Source organism: Dichomitus squalens (assembly GCF_000275845.1).
Source record: "Dichomitus squalens LYAD-421 SS1 unplaced genomic scaffold DICSQscaffold_17, whole genome shotgun sequence".
Classification (NCBI taxonomy): domain Eukaryota; kingdom Fungi; phylum Basidiomycota; class Agaricomycetes; order Polyporales; family Polyporaceae; genus Dichomitus; species Dichomitus squalens.
The window spans coordinates 111,594-125,087 of NW_006766899.1; the positions used below are offsets into that span (position 1 = coordinate 111,594).

General features: G+C 53.9%; 4 protein-coding genes across 4 annotated transcripts; 2 read left to right on the forward strand and 2 right to left on the reverse strand.

Annotated features, from left to right (window-relative positions):
* Positions 1-3,319: 3,319 nt before the first annotated feature.
* DICSQDRAFT_43116 (uncharacterized protein) lies at positions 3,320-3,532 on the forward strand (the record flags this gene model as incomplete). The annotated part of the gene is made up of 2 exons (XM_007366290.1): positions 3,320-3,359; positions 3,414-3,532. Coding segments are annotated over 2 exons (159 nt in total), but the record flags the coding sequence as incomplete, so codon positions are not given.
* Positions 3,533-3,895: 363 nt separating this feature from the next.
* Positions 3,896-4,393, forward strand: DICSQDRAFT_127424 (uncharacterized protein; the record flags this gene model as incomplete). The annotated part of the gene is made up of 1 exon (XM_007366291.1): positions 3,896-4,393. The coding sequence occupies one exon, from the start codon at positions 3,896-3,898 to the stop codon at positions 4,391-4,393; it is 498 nt and encodes a 165-aa protein (XP_007366353.1).
* A 499-nt stretch (positions 4,394-4,892) lies between these two features.
* Positions 4,893-6,468, reverse strand: DICSQDRAFT_181072 (MFS general substrate transporter; the record flags this gene model as incomplete). Its single annotated transcript, XM_007366292.1, has 5 exons — positions 4,893-5,380; positions 5,449-5,664; positions 5,806-6,025; positions 6,096-6,299; positions 6,363-6,468. 5 exons carry the CDS (start codon positions 6,466-6,468, stop codon positions 4,954-4,956), a joined length of 1,173 nt encoding a protein of 390 aa, XP_007366354.1. The 3' UTR covers positions 4,893-4,953.
* Positions 6,469-9,424: 2,956 nt separating this feature from the next.
* On the reverse strand, positions 9,425-12,140 carry DICSQDRAFT_161821 (MFS general substrate transporter; the record flags this gene model as incomplete). The annotated part of the gene is made up of 7 exons (XM_007366293.1): positions 9,425-10,100; positions 10,164-10,379; positions 10,437-10,737; positions 10,833-11,036; positions 11,098-11,319; positions 11,758-11,788; positions 11,868-12,140. 7 exons carry the CDS (start codon positions 12,138-12,140, stop codon positions 9,671-9,673), a joined length of 1,677 nt encoding a protein of 558 aa, XP_007366355.1. The 3' UTR covers positions 9,425-9,670.
* Positions 12,141-13,494: the final 1,354 nt, after the last annotated feature.

Genomic DNA, 13,494 nt, shown 5'->3' on the forward strand with positions numbered 1-13,494 from the left:
AGTAACCTACCAGCTTCCCGGGGGTTAGGGGTCTAACTCACCTTCAACAAGAGCGCACGCTTCACGGGTAGAATGGGATGCCGCACTTGGTTCGTAACACGGGATTTCCCACATCTTGACCTACAGCTTGATCGTGTATGTCGCTCATTATGGCTGCGGAGTAGACCTGCTCTGTGTCTCCATTTGGATGATGTCTTCAGATGTACAGGTAGACTACTCACCGAACGTCCCGTGATCGATCATACTGTGGTAGCGCAGCCGCATGTTGTTGGCAGCCGTGAAATGTTAGATACGGTGCTAGAGATCCGGCTGCGTGCCCCTTCTCGGCGAGCTCGTGGTCCTGGGAGGAAGAGACAGAGGCAGTGATGTCAAGTTAATAAGACATGGTGGATGACAAGTATGACCAGATGGACAATGAGAAGGTCGTCGACTTTAGCGAAGGGGAATCAATTCGTGGAATACATGGCATTAGGCGCCTAACGCCACTTTTCGTCCGGGCCGTCCTTCGTGAACCGTCGTGACTCGTGACCATCATCGCGGGCAGCGTCGGCCTCTTTTCCGCCGCACCGCATTGACCGTGATGCTCTCAAGCAAACTCCAGTCGGTCAAACTCCTTGATCTTGAGGTAGCAGTCCTTTTACGATGAGGGCGCCCCCGGAGGGACAATCGTGTTCTTCGGCTCATGACTGCTGCCACCCCGGGCGAGGACCTCACTGTGGAGATGGTTGGTAGTGGTAAATCTAGTGAGTCCCTGTAACATATGCTGGTTGCATCGACTCGTTTCTCCTCCTCAATCGCTTCATTCGGTTTCCCATCACCTTTGACGCCGACTTCCAAATTTTCGGAAGAGAGAGCCAGATGCGGCGGAAGCTTTGCAGGGCGCTGCGACCTCGACTGATCATAGCACCATTGCCAACGTGTGGAACTCTGTATGCATTGGTACGTAGTTCATTTTGCTGCATAATTCTTCCGTCACAGTGCCATCCGTTCGACCCCTCAGCGATTGATATACGCATGGTTCATCTGTACGTGCATCTACCTACATGATCGAATTCACATTGCAGCCTGATGCTGTTGGCCTGAAGCATCTTCGTGGGGCATCTCATGTTGTGTCCGTCAAGGCATAATCAATCTTGACGGAGACAAACATAGTCACTCAGTGGAAACCTTCTTGCGAGAACATGCTCTGAATGGCCTAGGGGAACGTGGAGGTGCCGTCATCCCATTCAGGGAGCGACAAGAACCAACCTACCCTCATTCCGTCTATCTTGCGGAGAGTCACGATCTCTATCTACGACTTCAAGCTACTGACAACGCTTCACTCACTAAAGACTTGGAAGTTGCTGCACACGGTGCGTGTGCAGCACATGGCTCTCTCGTCCACACTTTGCCTGAGGCTTGTGGACGACTGGCAGCACTTGTAACTACCAACATTCTCGGATACGACAATTTGAGCCTCTCGGGAGCTTACACCAATCTGGTCCACGACTCTGTTGATACATGCATTATAAGAAGGGTATACTATGAACAGTCCGATGTTATGGATACATGAGAATGTTCAATCGATCATAAGTAACAGTCGTCTCCTGGTCGTCGTGCTATGGATCAATCCAGGGCTCCGGGAACACTCAGCTTTTCCCGGAGCCCTGGCTCATACAACGGCTCTGTGGAATCATGCTCAGCACAGGCTCTCCCCAGTTCCAATAAGGCGATGGGATACTCACGCGCAACACAAACCGCAAGTCAAGCATGCAATGATAGCCGCCACGCCCTCTACGATCGCTGTATGACATGCATGTTCAGAGATTGAAGCCGAGCACTACATGCAGCTTCCATCTGCTTACCTGCGAATAAGCACTCTATGATACCAACGATCCCGGCAGCTAGGGTACATATGGCGTCCGCCAAGCATGCAAAAACGCCTATAAACATTCATCAGTTCTAGCGCCGTCTCTTCCCCATCGCCTCGCGTGGTTGACGTACCTACTATACAAGAAATTATGATTCTATATTTTCCAGAAGTGAGCTACCGGCGTTGCTTGCGGTGTCTGGAAGAATGACCCTACCCCATGACGGAGGTGGAAAGTAGTACAGAATACCAGGTATGATGTGGAGACTGGTCGCTAGCAACGAATGTCCTTTATATACATAGACCCCATGGCCACACCATCCGTCCGAAAATATCTGATGACACAAGTGACGTATGAAGCTCCTGGTATGGCTCCGACAGACGCGGCTCCGACACACTCCAAGACTGGGTGGTACATACTTAGGGTCCTTTCGCTACCGCGGATTGGGTCTGTCGGATTTGTGAACAGTGTGGAGCGCTTACAAATCGAGATGTCGAGATTTCCCACCGGTTCAAGATAGAGTTTCTCTGAACGGAATATGCGCGCCATGAGCCGCTACGTGCAGACATAGACGTTCCGCAGGCACGAGAGCACGTATCGCGCAGGCGCGCCGTCAAGTTGAATGCCACGCGGCCTAACGAACATTACTTAGCCATGCTGTAAATGTGCGCTTCAAATAATTGGAATCAGCGCCCAACAAGCGCTTACAAACACGCCCAAGGAGTCCAACCACCGTCGTGTCTCGAGCACCCTGCCATTGCCCACAATCAGGAACACTCCCATTCTTTCACTTGGAACATAGTGAATTAAAATCGTTACCTACTTGCATATGTCAGGCCACACGGACACCGTGGCCGGCACTCGAAGCGTCACATCCCGAACAGCTCGAAGGCCGCTGCCAAGTATACCGCAATCACAGTCGCTGCTTCCTTTGAGATACTCGTTGCGTGAGTTAAAGGCGAGTCTTGGAGCCTGTTGAACTGGTATGATAACTGGCCAACCAGTACTTTTGCCAGCGATCGACTATGCACTTCGGCGGTGAGTTGGCTTGGTCTGACCCGGCCCAACGTTTCTCCTGTTAACATCCGTATCCTAACGACGTCCGACGGTATTGTAACAACCGCTAGAGCGCGATGGGATTGCTAGTTTTTCTGGAATGCCGAGGCTGTCCCGGACATGAGCCATCCCCCGTCGCTTCATGCTGCAGTGCGGCAAGTTTTGGAACTCAGACGAGCGTCCTCGGACTTTTCATTGTCCATACTCTAGGGATGCCTTCAGATCTCGACCTGACTCACCGTGACCGATTACAAACCACAACCAACTCTACGCCCTATGAAATGTCCATGTCTACGTCGTCTCTTTGCGATTTCAGCTGGGAGCCAGCTACGTCTCTGCAAGTTACCCCGCGTAGCAGCAAGGCCCTCACAAAAGCCACCCGATCAGCTGACACCAAGCAAGATAGCAAGATATCTCGCGAGTTGTTACAGGCTGTCAGGGACGCCATGAAAGGTGTGTCTGTTCAATGAACTGGGTCGATGCGGCTGACTAGTGTTGCATGACTAGCTCACCGTCGAGCTTGGGAAGTTGGCGTCTCACATCGGGATGTGAGCACTGGAAATGTGCTTATATCGGAACGACCTGAAGACAGGCTACGAGGATTCCTTCGTGACTTCGACTACAGCTCGATTACGAGGGCGATTTTGCAACAGCCTCTCGACGACTCGCCGCTCGCGGGTCCTCTTCTACGTATGAGGGACGAGACTGGAGATGAAGATATGAAAGAGCGAACGGTTCGTCCTTCTCATGAATCATATGGAACATATGGAATCATCTGACCTCGCGTGGTCGACGGCAGGGCACGTACTACTACATGTCCTACACCTTGCTGAGTAGTGAAGATACCATTCATACAGCTCATCACGATTTGGAATCCTTCCTACTGGACCCTCCTGTGGATTGTCTTGCGCTATACTGGTCACGATTACAAACCCAACCCTTGGCAGCCGGATCCTTGCGCGCGCGCGTACAGGATTGGTAACGACGAAATGGCTGCCTCTGCGAAGGCTCACTGGATCATCGATCGCAAGCTCCGCATCACGTTCACAGGGAACAAGCCTTTGATAGACCTCATGCACGACTTCAGGATGCTCATCTGGCAAAGGACGGTTGTCCACCCTTACGAGCAAGAGCCTCGATATCTCACGCACGCCGCAGTGTTAGAACTCTTTGACAAGGCCCTTGCTCGCTCTAACGAGTGGCCAGATGCAAAGAGCGAAGGGCCCAAGCCTTTCGTGGGACCTCATACTGTGTCCGTCAACTTGGATCAGCCGAAGCGCCATGCTGAGCAAGATGCTGAGGACTCGGAGTCAACAGTGAAGCGGTCCCGCAGGCAGAGCAAGAAGGAGAACGGGACGGCCACAGGTGACCCCTTCGAGAGCACTTCTAATCCTCAACTCACCACGGTCAAGGGTAGCAGCAGGGGTAGCCGTGGCCGCGCGGGAGGTGGTAGCAAGACGCGTGGGTCGGAGAAACAACAGTCGTGATTGGTTCAACTCAATATCACAACGTAGAGCTCTCTGTTTGTTCGTGTGTTTGTACTATATTCCTACGTCATGTGAGTGTCCTGCCATAAGACGCTTCTTTGCGGCCGAGTCTATTTCAGTATTCTTCTTTAGAATACATGGGCAAGAAGAGTTTCTCCGAGTCCGCTCACGATTCTTGAGCATGCTCCCGCGAAACGAAGGGAATGTCTCGACCGTGCGTACGGCTTCCGGGCCGTCTTTGCGTGCCTGTAGTAATGGTCATGAAACGCTCATGAAGAGCCGAAGTCTAACTTCCTCAGAGCGCTCACCTACAGGTCGTCTGCTACGCGGCAAATCTAACGACCCATACGTCAGAAACATCGTCGTCGGGAATCTGCATACTACACCCGACCCAGCAACGTAGCGATCGTGCCGTGTATATCTATACGCATCCAGGACGATGCCTAACGGATGTTGATGCGAAACCATCCAGCACACAGCAAGGGAGCCCAATAAAAAGCCCGTCTATTGAGAAGAAAGTAAAATCGCCAGTACAAAGGGAGTGCCGCTCGAGATGTAGCCTAGACGTTCCTGTCACCTTGAGTCGGCAGCACTGGCATCTCGTTGACGTGCATCCCCTGCCCTCGCACCGCGTCCTTCCTCTCGCCCTCGCCTTCCCCTGCATCTGCCACCTTCTCCTGCATCACGACCTGCTCGGAGTTGAGCGTGTTCGCTTTCTGCAGTACCTCGTCCTCCGTCGTGCCCTCGTTGTCGGTCCTGTAGAACACAAGCAGCCCGACGAACTCGACTCCAACGATGCCTAGAAGGAACCAGTACGCGGCGGCGCAGCCAGCGTACGAACTCGGCCCCCCGTGCGTGTTCTCAACGCTCGACTTGATAGACCCGACTACAGAGATGCCAAGCGCAGAGCCGAGCTGGAGCGCCACATTGAATATCGCACCCACCGTACCTGCCATCGAGGACGGGCTCGTGTAGTAGAAAGCCATGCTGCAGGTAGAGGAAGATATCAGCTCCTGCCACAACATCAATGTGGGAAGAAGAGGCGGTGTGCTCACTTCGTGTGGGTGTAGATAAGCACCGCTCCGGCGGAGCCGAGCACGAACGCAGGGAAGATGTACGGCCAGTAGCGCTCCGGTCTGTCAGCGAACGCGAAGAGGATGGTGGCGACGATGCACAGGCCTTCCCCGAAGAGGATAATCCATTTTGAGTTTATCTTGCGGGAGAGCGGTCCCGTGAAGCTCATGGCGAACGCGAGCACCCCAATAGGAATCCTACGTGGCAGATAAGATGTCAGTATATGCTTCAGAATGGAAGGAGATGGCCAGACTCGCATATGAATGGCGGTGGAAACGGCACTCCACTTCCACACATCTTGCCATACCGTCATGTAAGTTGTGAAAATCGTTGTCCACCAGAAGAACGGCAGGAGTGCCGTGAAGAACAACACCAGGAAGTTGGAGAAGAACCATGTCCGGGGCGGTATCGCCGCACGGTCCGCGGGGACGGTCGTCTCGAAGTAGAAGAAGCCTCCGACAAGAAAGACAGCGATGATCAATGGGGCAAGGGAGGTAGGTGAGCCCCAGCGGGAGGTCGCTCCGGAGGTGACCGCGAAAATGAAGAGGATCAGCGCGACTGTAAGTGTAAAACAAAATAAGCGCAAAGATAGCAAGTTTAGCATTCATGAAACTGGAAAGATACTTACCAGTCAGGATAGAAAGGCCAGTGATGTCGAGGCGCTTCCATCCAGGGCCGTTCCGAATCGCAGCGTCTTCCAAGCGAGGCTTTTCCTTCGGGATGAGGAATATGCAGAGCGTGGCGATGGGAATCCACACGAGCGCGACGAACCAGAAGACCCATGACCATGATGTGGATTGCACAAATATCTCTCCGACGATCAGGCCAAGGACTACAACGTGTCCCAAGAGTCAGCATCTCCACTATACATAGAAAAGTGGCTCATGTTTCTCACCGTTACCGACAGCGCTGCAACCGCCGAAGACACCGATGGCGCGCGCCTGCTCGGCGGGCTCCGTAAAGACGTTGACAAGCAGCCTCAGGGAAGAGGGGATGAGCATGGACCCCGCGATACCGGTCAGTGCGCGAAGGACGATTAGTGGATTTTTGCTCGATACGAAGCCGGCACCGATGCATAAGACGCCGAGGCCAGATACGCCGCCGATGAAAGCAGACTCTACGAGGAAAAGGGTACAAACAGATGTCAGCGAAAGCTCAGGCAGACTGAGCAGACGTGTAAGAAGAGGAGTTGAAGTAGCGAAAGGTGCTTTCGAGATTGCTGTGGTTCTGCTAGGCATATCCTGTCGCTGCACGTTGTGAGGTAACGTGCATTACAGTCGACGACATCATAGTCTGACAACTCAAACATGATTCTGAGTTGCGGTCCAGCCACTTGCACAGTCAGTCTGGTCGGTTAAGGCTGAGCCGGCGAATACCTGGACCGCTAATGCAGCATCGGCGAGTGCCAGCTCGCAGAGGCATCTTGCTGTTAGAGCAAGGCCTAGATGATGCCAAACACCGCCTTCGCTGTCTCTCACCCGTGTCCTCTGGTTCGCACCGAAGAGCTACACCATGATTTGTATGAGCGACTTACTCGGATAGTAAGTATCGCTGATGCGTCCGCTCTATAAAGCAAATACCTTGAGGTGAGTGAAACGAATTCATCGCGTCACAGCAGACAGGCAGACTGCTGTAGCCAGGATCGGGATACTGCACTCACAATGGGCAAAAAAGACGCAAAAGTTATCTGGAAAGCGCTGCTGATCCACGTTGACTCGGACCTGTTCATGTCAAGGGATGCGACGAGCAAGGGGGTGGCTGAAAGAAGCGCTGAGTTGTGGAATGCATTGAGGAATTGGGCAAGCCAGAATATGATCAGCAGGAGGTACCGACGCGCGACGGAGTACCTCTGCGGGACACAACCATCGACCAAAGTCTGTACCGGTGAGCGCACAGTCGGTGGGCCGCGCCTTGCGTTGGGGGGAGCCAGCATGTTTTTTACGTCTAGGTCCTGCACAGAGAGAAGTAGGAGACAGGCTGGCGAAGAGTGGGCTGGAAGTAAGAGTAGAGGAGAAAGACGACGCGCGTGAAGACTGCTCAGACACAGAGCTAGCGAGCGCACAAGGCCGAGAATGACTTCTTCAGGTAGTTCACAATGACCAGGAATACGGAAGACCAGTAGAGTCTTATACCCTGCGGGCTCAACCACTCACACATGAGGCACACACGGAGCGCGCTGGTTAAGCAGATTTTAAGACCATTATGAGGCAGAAGAATCCATTGCTTACTCGATGTCATTCATGCTGGTATCGCAGACAGTGAGCGCAGGCCACCTAAGTTTATAATTGGCCCGCGGCGAGCGCAAGGCATGATGGAATTGGCCTGCAGTTTGCGGGACGGTAGTGAGCGAGCAGGAGAGGACATCCGAGAACAACTCGGTGCTTGCCTTTTATGTGTCGCGCTCGGCGCCCAGACCCATCGGCATCGTCGGCAAAAGCCTCGCCCTTGTCCGAGTGGCCGCCACCCTCATCGCTGTTGGCCGTTTGGACCTCTGCACCTCTGCTGGGGGCGAGGACAGCTTGAGAACGACCCGCCTGCGCTCTGGACGTACTAGGGAAGCTGGTGTTCTTCGGACCACTGGAAGACGTCAACCACTACTCCATTCAAGTTGTCCGTACCCCTCGCAAGCGGTCGACAAGAAGTCCGAGTCTTACCTCGCGTTCTCCATCACACAGGCTAACGCGAAGCGTCGCCCGCCGTGCGCGTCACATATCGCAGCCACGGCCTAGCGAGTGTTCTAGCAACATGTCCCTTGACTACGCGCAAGGATCGCGACCCATATCCAGTTGGGATTCTGTTGTTTTGGGGTGTGATTCTCAGTCCAAGTCGTGTGTCGCATATTGCTTGCCTTTCTGAGCAGGTGGAAGGGAGAGGTAAAGTGCAAGGTGCGCTAAAGTGAGTAGTTTGTTGGACACCCGGGCCCGGACTTCCGCGGAGGTCGTGGCTAAGTAAGTAATGCTAAATGGACGCCTAGTCCTTCGACAGCAAGGAAGTCTCCTTGAACCAACGTCAGACTTCTATGTATCTGTTCTCGTTTGCTCTGTAGGTTCTCATGTGGCATCAGACGACACACCTACGTATCATGATGGGACTGGCCTACCTGCAATGACGGGAGACCATGACCAAAGCTGGTGTGTGCTGCGACTTGATGGCTCTGCGCTCCCCTTTGCCGATGATATGATCGTCCCGCAGCGCTGAATCGCCCAGTTCATATGCTGGCAGGACATGAAGGCGAACGTGCTGAGCATCCTCGCCCACCTCAAGGCATTCGCGCATGCTGCCGACCTCGCTGTTGGGCGGCGTCAGTCGCGCCGGAGTGTGTGCACTACTGATTCCGGTGTGTGTACATCAATTCAATCTATTTGCAGCCCATCATCCGGTTAGTCGCATGGAGACAGCAGCAATGCACCGTACTCCTAGGCGACTCACTATCAATTACCGTGGCCACCTCCTCGGTTTCGTGAACCTTTGTAAGTCGCAGTAGCATTAAGTAACCATTCGAACTACAGCAATTACTAGTAGCCGACGGAAATCTACATACCACTACACGAGTTGCCAGTAATGACTGTGGGGGAAAGGGAGTCCTAATGCAAGGTCACCCCTTGTTTGTCTTCGTCTCCACTTTGTCCTGGGGCAGCTGGGAAGCCTCGAGGTTATATTGTCCGATCCGACAAAGCAGCGTAGAAGGTAGTTTTTTTTTCCGTACCCAGTTCAGTCCAAGATTTAAACTCCGAGTTGAGCAATGCTCAACTTCATCAGTTCGTTTGCCTGGTGGAATGCATTAGCTTATTACTAGTGTCAAAGGCGAGCTTGTCATCTCTCATACCATCTTCGAGTCTGTGTCGCTGATTAGCGAGGCTTGCTTCTCCAGCGGAGGATTCGAGCGTTAACCTTTCCTAACTTCGACTGCAATGATCCAATCCGCGCTTCACACGCAGACATAGAGGCCCGTGGGTCGTCAAAATCGTCACATGGCGTTGACCGAAGGGTCAGAAATGTAGCGATACATGCGTACTAGACATAATCGGCGGTGTAACAACCGTGTCGTGTCTATCTATATGCGTCTAGGATGATGTCTAATGATGTCGACGTGAGACTAGCCGGAACAGAACAAGATTGCCTTATCATAAGCCCAAATCAAGACGGAAGAAAGAACAAACAGCGAGCGTATAGCCAGCAGATCTCGAGGTGACTGTAGGCAGCCTAGACGTTATCGTCACCTTGAGTCGGCCGCGCTGACATGTCGCTAACATCCATCTCTTGTTCCTGCACCTTGTCCTTCCTCTCACCCTCGTCTCCTCCTTCATCCGCCACCTTCTCCTGTATCACGACGTCCTCGACGTCCTCGAGCGTCTTTGATTTCTGCAGCACCTCGTCCTCCGTCGTGCCCTCGATGTCGGGCTTGTAAAACACAAGCAGCCCGACAAACTCGACTCCAACGACGCCCAGGAGGAACCAGTATGCCGCGGCGCAGCCAGCGTACGAACTCGGCCCCCCGTGCGTGTCCTCCACGCTCGACTTGATAGACCCGACCGCAGAGATGCCGACCGCAGAACCAAGCTGGAGCGCCCCATTGAAGATCGCGCCCACCGTACCTGCCATCGAGGACGGGCTCGTGCGGAAGATAGCGATGCTGTGGGTAAGGACAGACATCAGCTCCCGCATTTGTGGAAGGAAGGACAAGCGGTCGACTTACTTCGTGTGGGTGTAGGCAAGCATCGCACCGGCAGAGCCAAGCACAAATGCGGGGAAGATGTACGGCCAGTAGCGCTCCGGACCGTCGGCGAACGCGAAGAGAATGGTGGCGACGATACAGAGGCCTTCTCCGAAGAGAATGATCCATTTTGAGTCGATCATGCGCGAGAGCGGGCCCGTGAAGCTCATAGTAAACGAGAGCACCCCAATAGGAATCCTATTCGGCACATGTAGTCAGTGTATGCTACAGTACGGAGTGCTGGTAAAGACTCACATATGAATGGCGGTAGAAATGGCGCTCCACTTCCACACATCCTGCCATACTGTCGTGTAAATTGTGAAAATCGTGGTCCACCAGAAGAATGGGAGGAGTGCCGTGAAAAACAAAACCAGGAAGTTTGGTAGGAACCATGTCCGGGGCGGTATCGCCGCACGGCCCGCGGGAATGGTCGTCTCGAAGTAGAAGAATCCCCCGACGAGAAAGACAGAGATGATCAATGGGACGAGGACGGCAGGGGAACCCCAGCCAGAGGTCGTCCCGGAAGTGACCCCGAAAATGAAGAGGATCAGCGCAACTGTGTAAGTATGGCGGGAACGTGGGCAGGAGCAGTAAGATTAGCGTTTGCCGTATCAGGAAAGTAAGACCAAGTGAAACTGGAAGGATACTTACTGGTGAGGATAGAAACACCAGCGATGTCGAGGCTCTTCCATCGGGCGCAATTCTGAATCGCAGCGTCGTCCAGGCGCGGCTCTTGCTTCGGTATGAGGAATATGCAGAGCGTGGCGATGGGCATGCACACGAGCGCGACGAACCAGAAGACCCAGGACCATGATGCAAACTGCACAAATATTGCCCCGATGATCAGACCAAGGACTACAGCAAGCCTCAAGAATCAGCATCTTCACTAGACAGAGAGAAGCACTATGATTCCCACCGTTACCGACAGCGCCGCACCCCCCAAAGACCCCGATGGCGCGCGCCTGCTCAGCAGGTTCCGTGAAAACGTTGACGAGTAGCGTCAGGGCAGAGGGGATGGTCATGGACGCCGCGATACCGCTCAGCGCCCGGAGGACAATCAGTGGAATTTTGCTTGAGACGAAGCCGGCGCCGATGGATATGATGCCGAGGCCAGAGACGCCGCCGATGAAAGCGAATTCTACGAGAACAGGGGCACGAACACGTGTCAGCACATGTTTGTACTGAACGAGCAGACGAGTCAGAAAAGGAGTAGGAGAACTGTACTCTCGAAATGGCTAAACGCATAGGTCTGCACTTCATGCTTGCACGCAGCATAATTTGAGACGAAATGCGGCACAACAAGCTTTCGTCGTCTCACAGACCATTCGGTAGCCTGCACTTCGGCCCGGCCACTTGCACAGTGAGTCAGGTCTGATAAGAAGGCTGAGCCGGCGAAGAGCTCGGTTGCAAACGCGGCATGCAAGCAGCCTTGACAAGCACGGCCCACTGCGAAGGCTCGCTGAAAGAGCAAAGCCTGTAGTATGCCGTCACGGCCTGGCGCCGCCCATGCCATCCCTACCTCATGTCTTTCGGTTCGTACCGAAGAACTACAGAAGACTTGGCGTGAGCGACTTACTCGGATTGTAAATATCACTGATTCGTCCGCTCTAGAAAAAAAGGCCTCGAGGTGAGCTACACGTTGTCTTTACGTCAAACCGGACGTTGATGACAGATTATTGCACTCACAATGAGAAGAAATGATGCGAAAGTCAGCTGGAACGCGCTGATAATCCACGTTGACTCGGACTCGTTCATGTCCAGCGATATGACAAGCGAAGGGATGGCCGAAAAGAGCGCCGAGTTATTGAACGCATCGAGAAATTGCGCAAGGCAGAATATGATGAGTAGGAGGTACCGACGCGCGACGGAGTACCTCTGCGGGATGCGACCGTCGACGAGGGTCTGTGCCGGTGAGAGCACGGTCGACGGGCCGGGCTTTGCGGTGGGCGGGGGCAGCATGTCTTCACTGTGGGTAGCGCTTCTAGATCCTTGAGGTCGAAAGAGGGGAAAGGGGCGGGGCGGAGTGAACTCGGAGGATGAGCTGGGGTAGAGGAGGGAGACCGCGCGCGTGAAGAATGCCCAGACACAGAGCCAGCGAGCGCAGAGGGCCCAAGGGGCCTTTGTCGTACAGGTCGTGGAGATCGCGCACAAAGAAAAGAAGACGTATGAGCGACCAGTTGAGTCTTATACCTTCCGGGCGCAATTACTGAACCCACCCGCACACACCGAGGCAATCACGGAGCGCGCTGCTTCGAGACCGTTCCGAGAAGGAGAAAGGGTCCATTGCCGATATTGTAAATTTTTCCATCCCAGACTATGCATGTGGGCCGCTGACGTTGGTCATTGGCCCGCGACGCAGTCACGAAGATTGGCCTGCATTCGGCGGGACGGTGCTGAGTGAGCAGGAGAAGGCATCCAAGAATGACTGCGCGCTTGCCTTTTACGTGTCGCGCGTGGCCGCCCAGACCTCCCGCGATCCAACCGGCACCTCTTCGGCAAAACCGAGTCGCCGTTGGCGAGTCTGACAACGAGCTCTTCGTCTTCGTCACTGCTGGTCGCTTGCACCTTGGTATCTCTACTGGGGATGAGGACGACATGACATATCGGCGGACTGGACGTACTCCGGAAGCTGGCGCTCTGCGGACCATTGGAAGAGGGTTGACCCTCACTCGATTGGAGTCATTTGCGCGCCCCGCAAGCAGTCGGTTCACCTCGCGCCCGCCACAACGCAGGCGACCGCGGAGCGTAGCTCACTGTATGCGTCAAATTCCAGTTACGGTCATGCGAGCGTTCTACGGTGAGAAACACGTTTCTTCACTACGCACAAGGACCGCGGCCTATATCCAGTTGTGATATTGTTATTTGGAGGTGTGCTTGCAGCCCAAGTCATGTGTCATGAGTGTTGCTTGCTTTCCGAGGAGATGGGAGATGGAGGTGATGTGCAAAGCGCGCCAATTGAGTAGTCTGTTGGACACCCGGGCCCGGACATCCGCGGAGGTCATGGCTAAGCGAATTACTACTGCTGGACGTTCCATGCACGTCTGGTTCCTCGACAGCGAGGCAATATCCACGAGTTAACATTTGATTTCGATGAATACGTTGTTGTTTGCTCATTGGGTTCCTGCGTTGCCCGTAAGTCAGATGAGCTAGTCGTCACGATACGTTCCTTCTAGTACGTGCTACCGCCACATACTCGGACGGTCCTCTATACACGTATGCTGCTTGAAATAACAGCTGGGCGAATTTAGAGCTGATTACGTGTCAATGTTAGGATGTTTGAAGAACCGTGTCAACGATCAATGCCCACACCCCG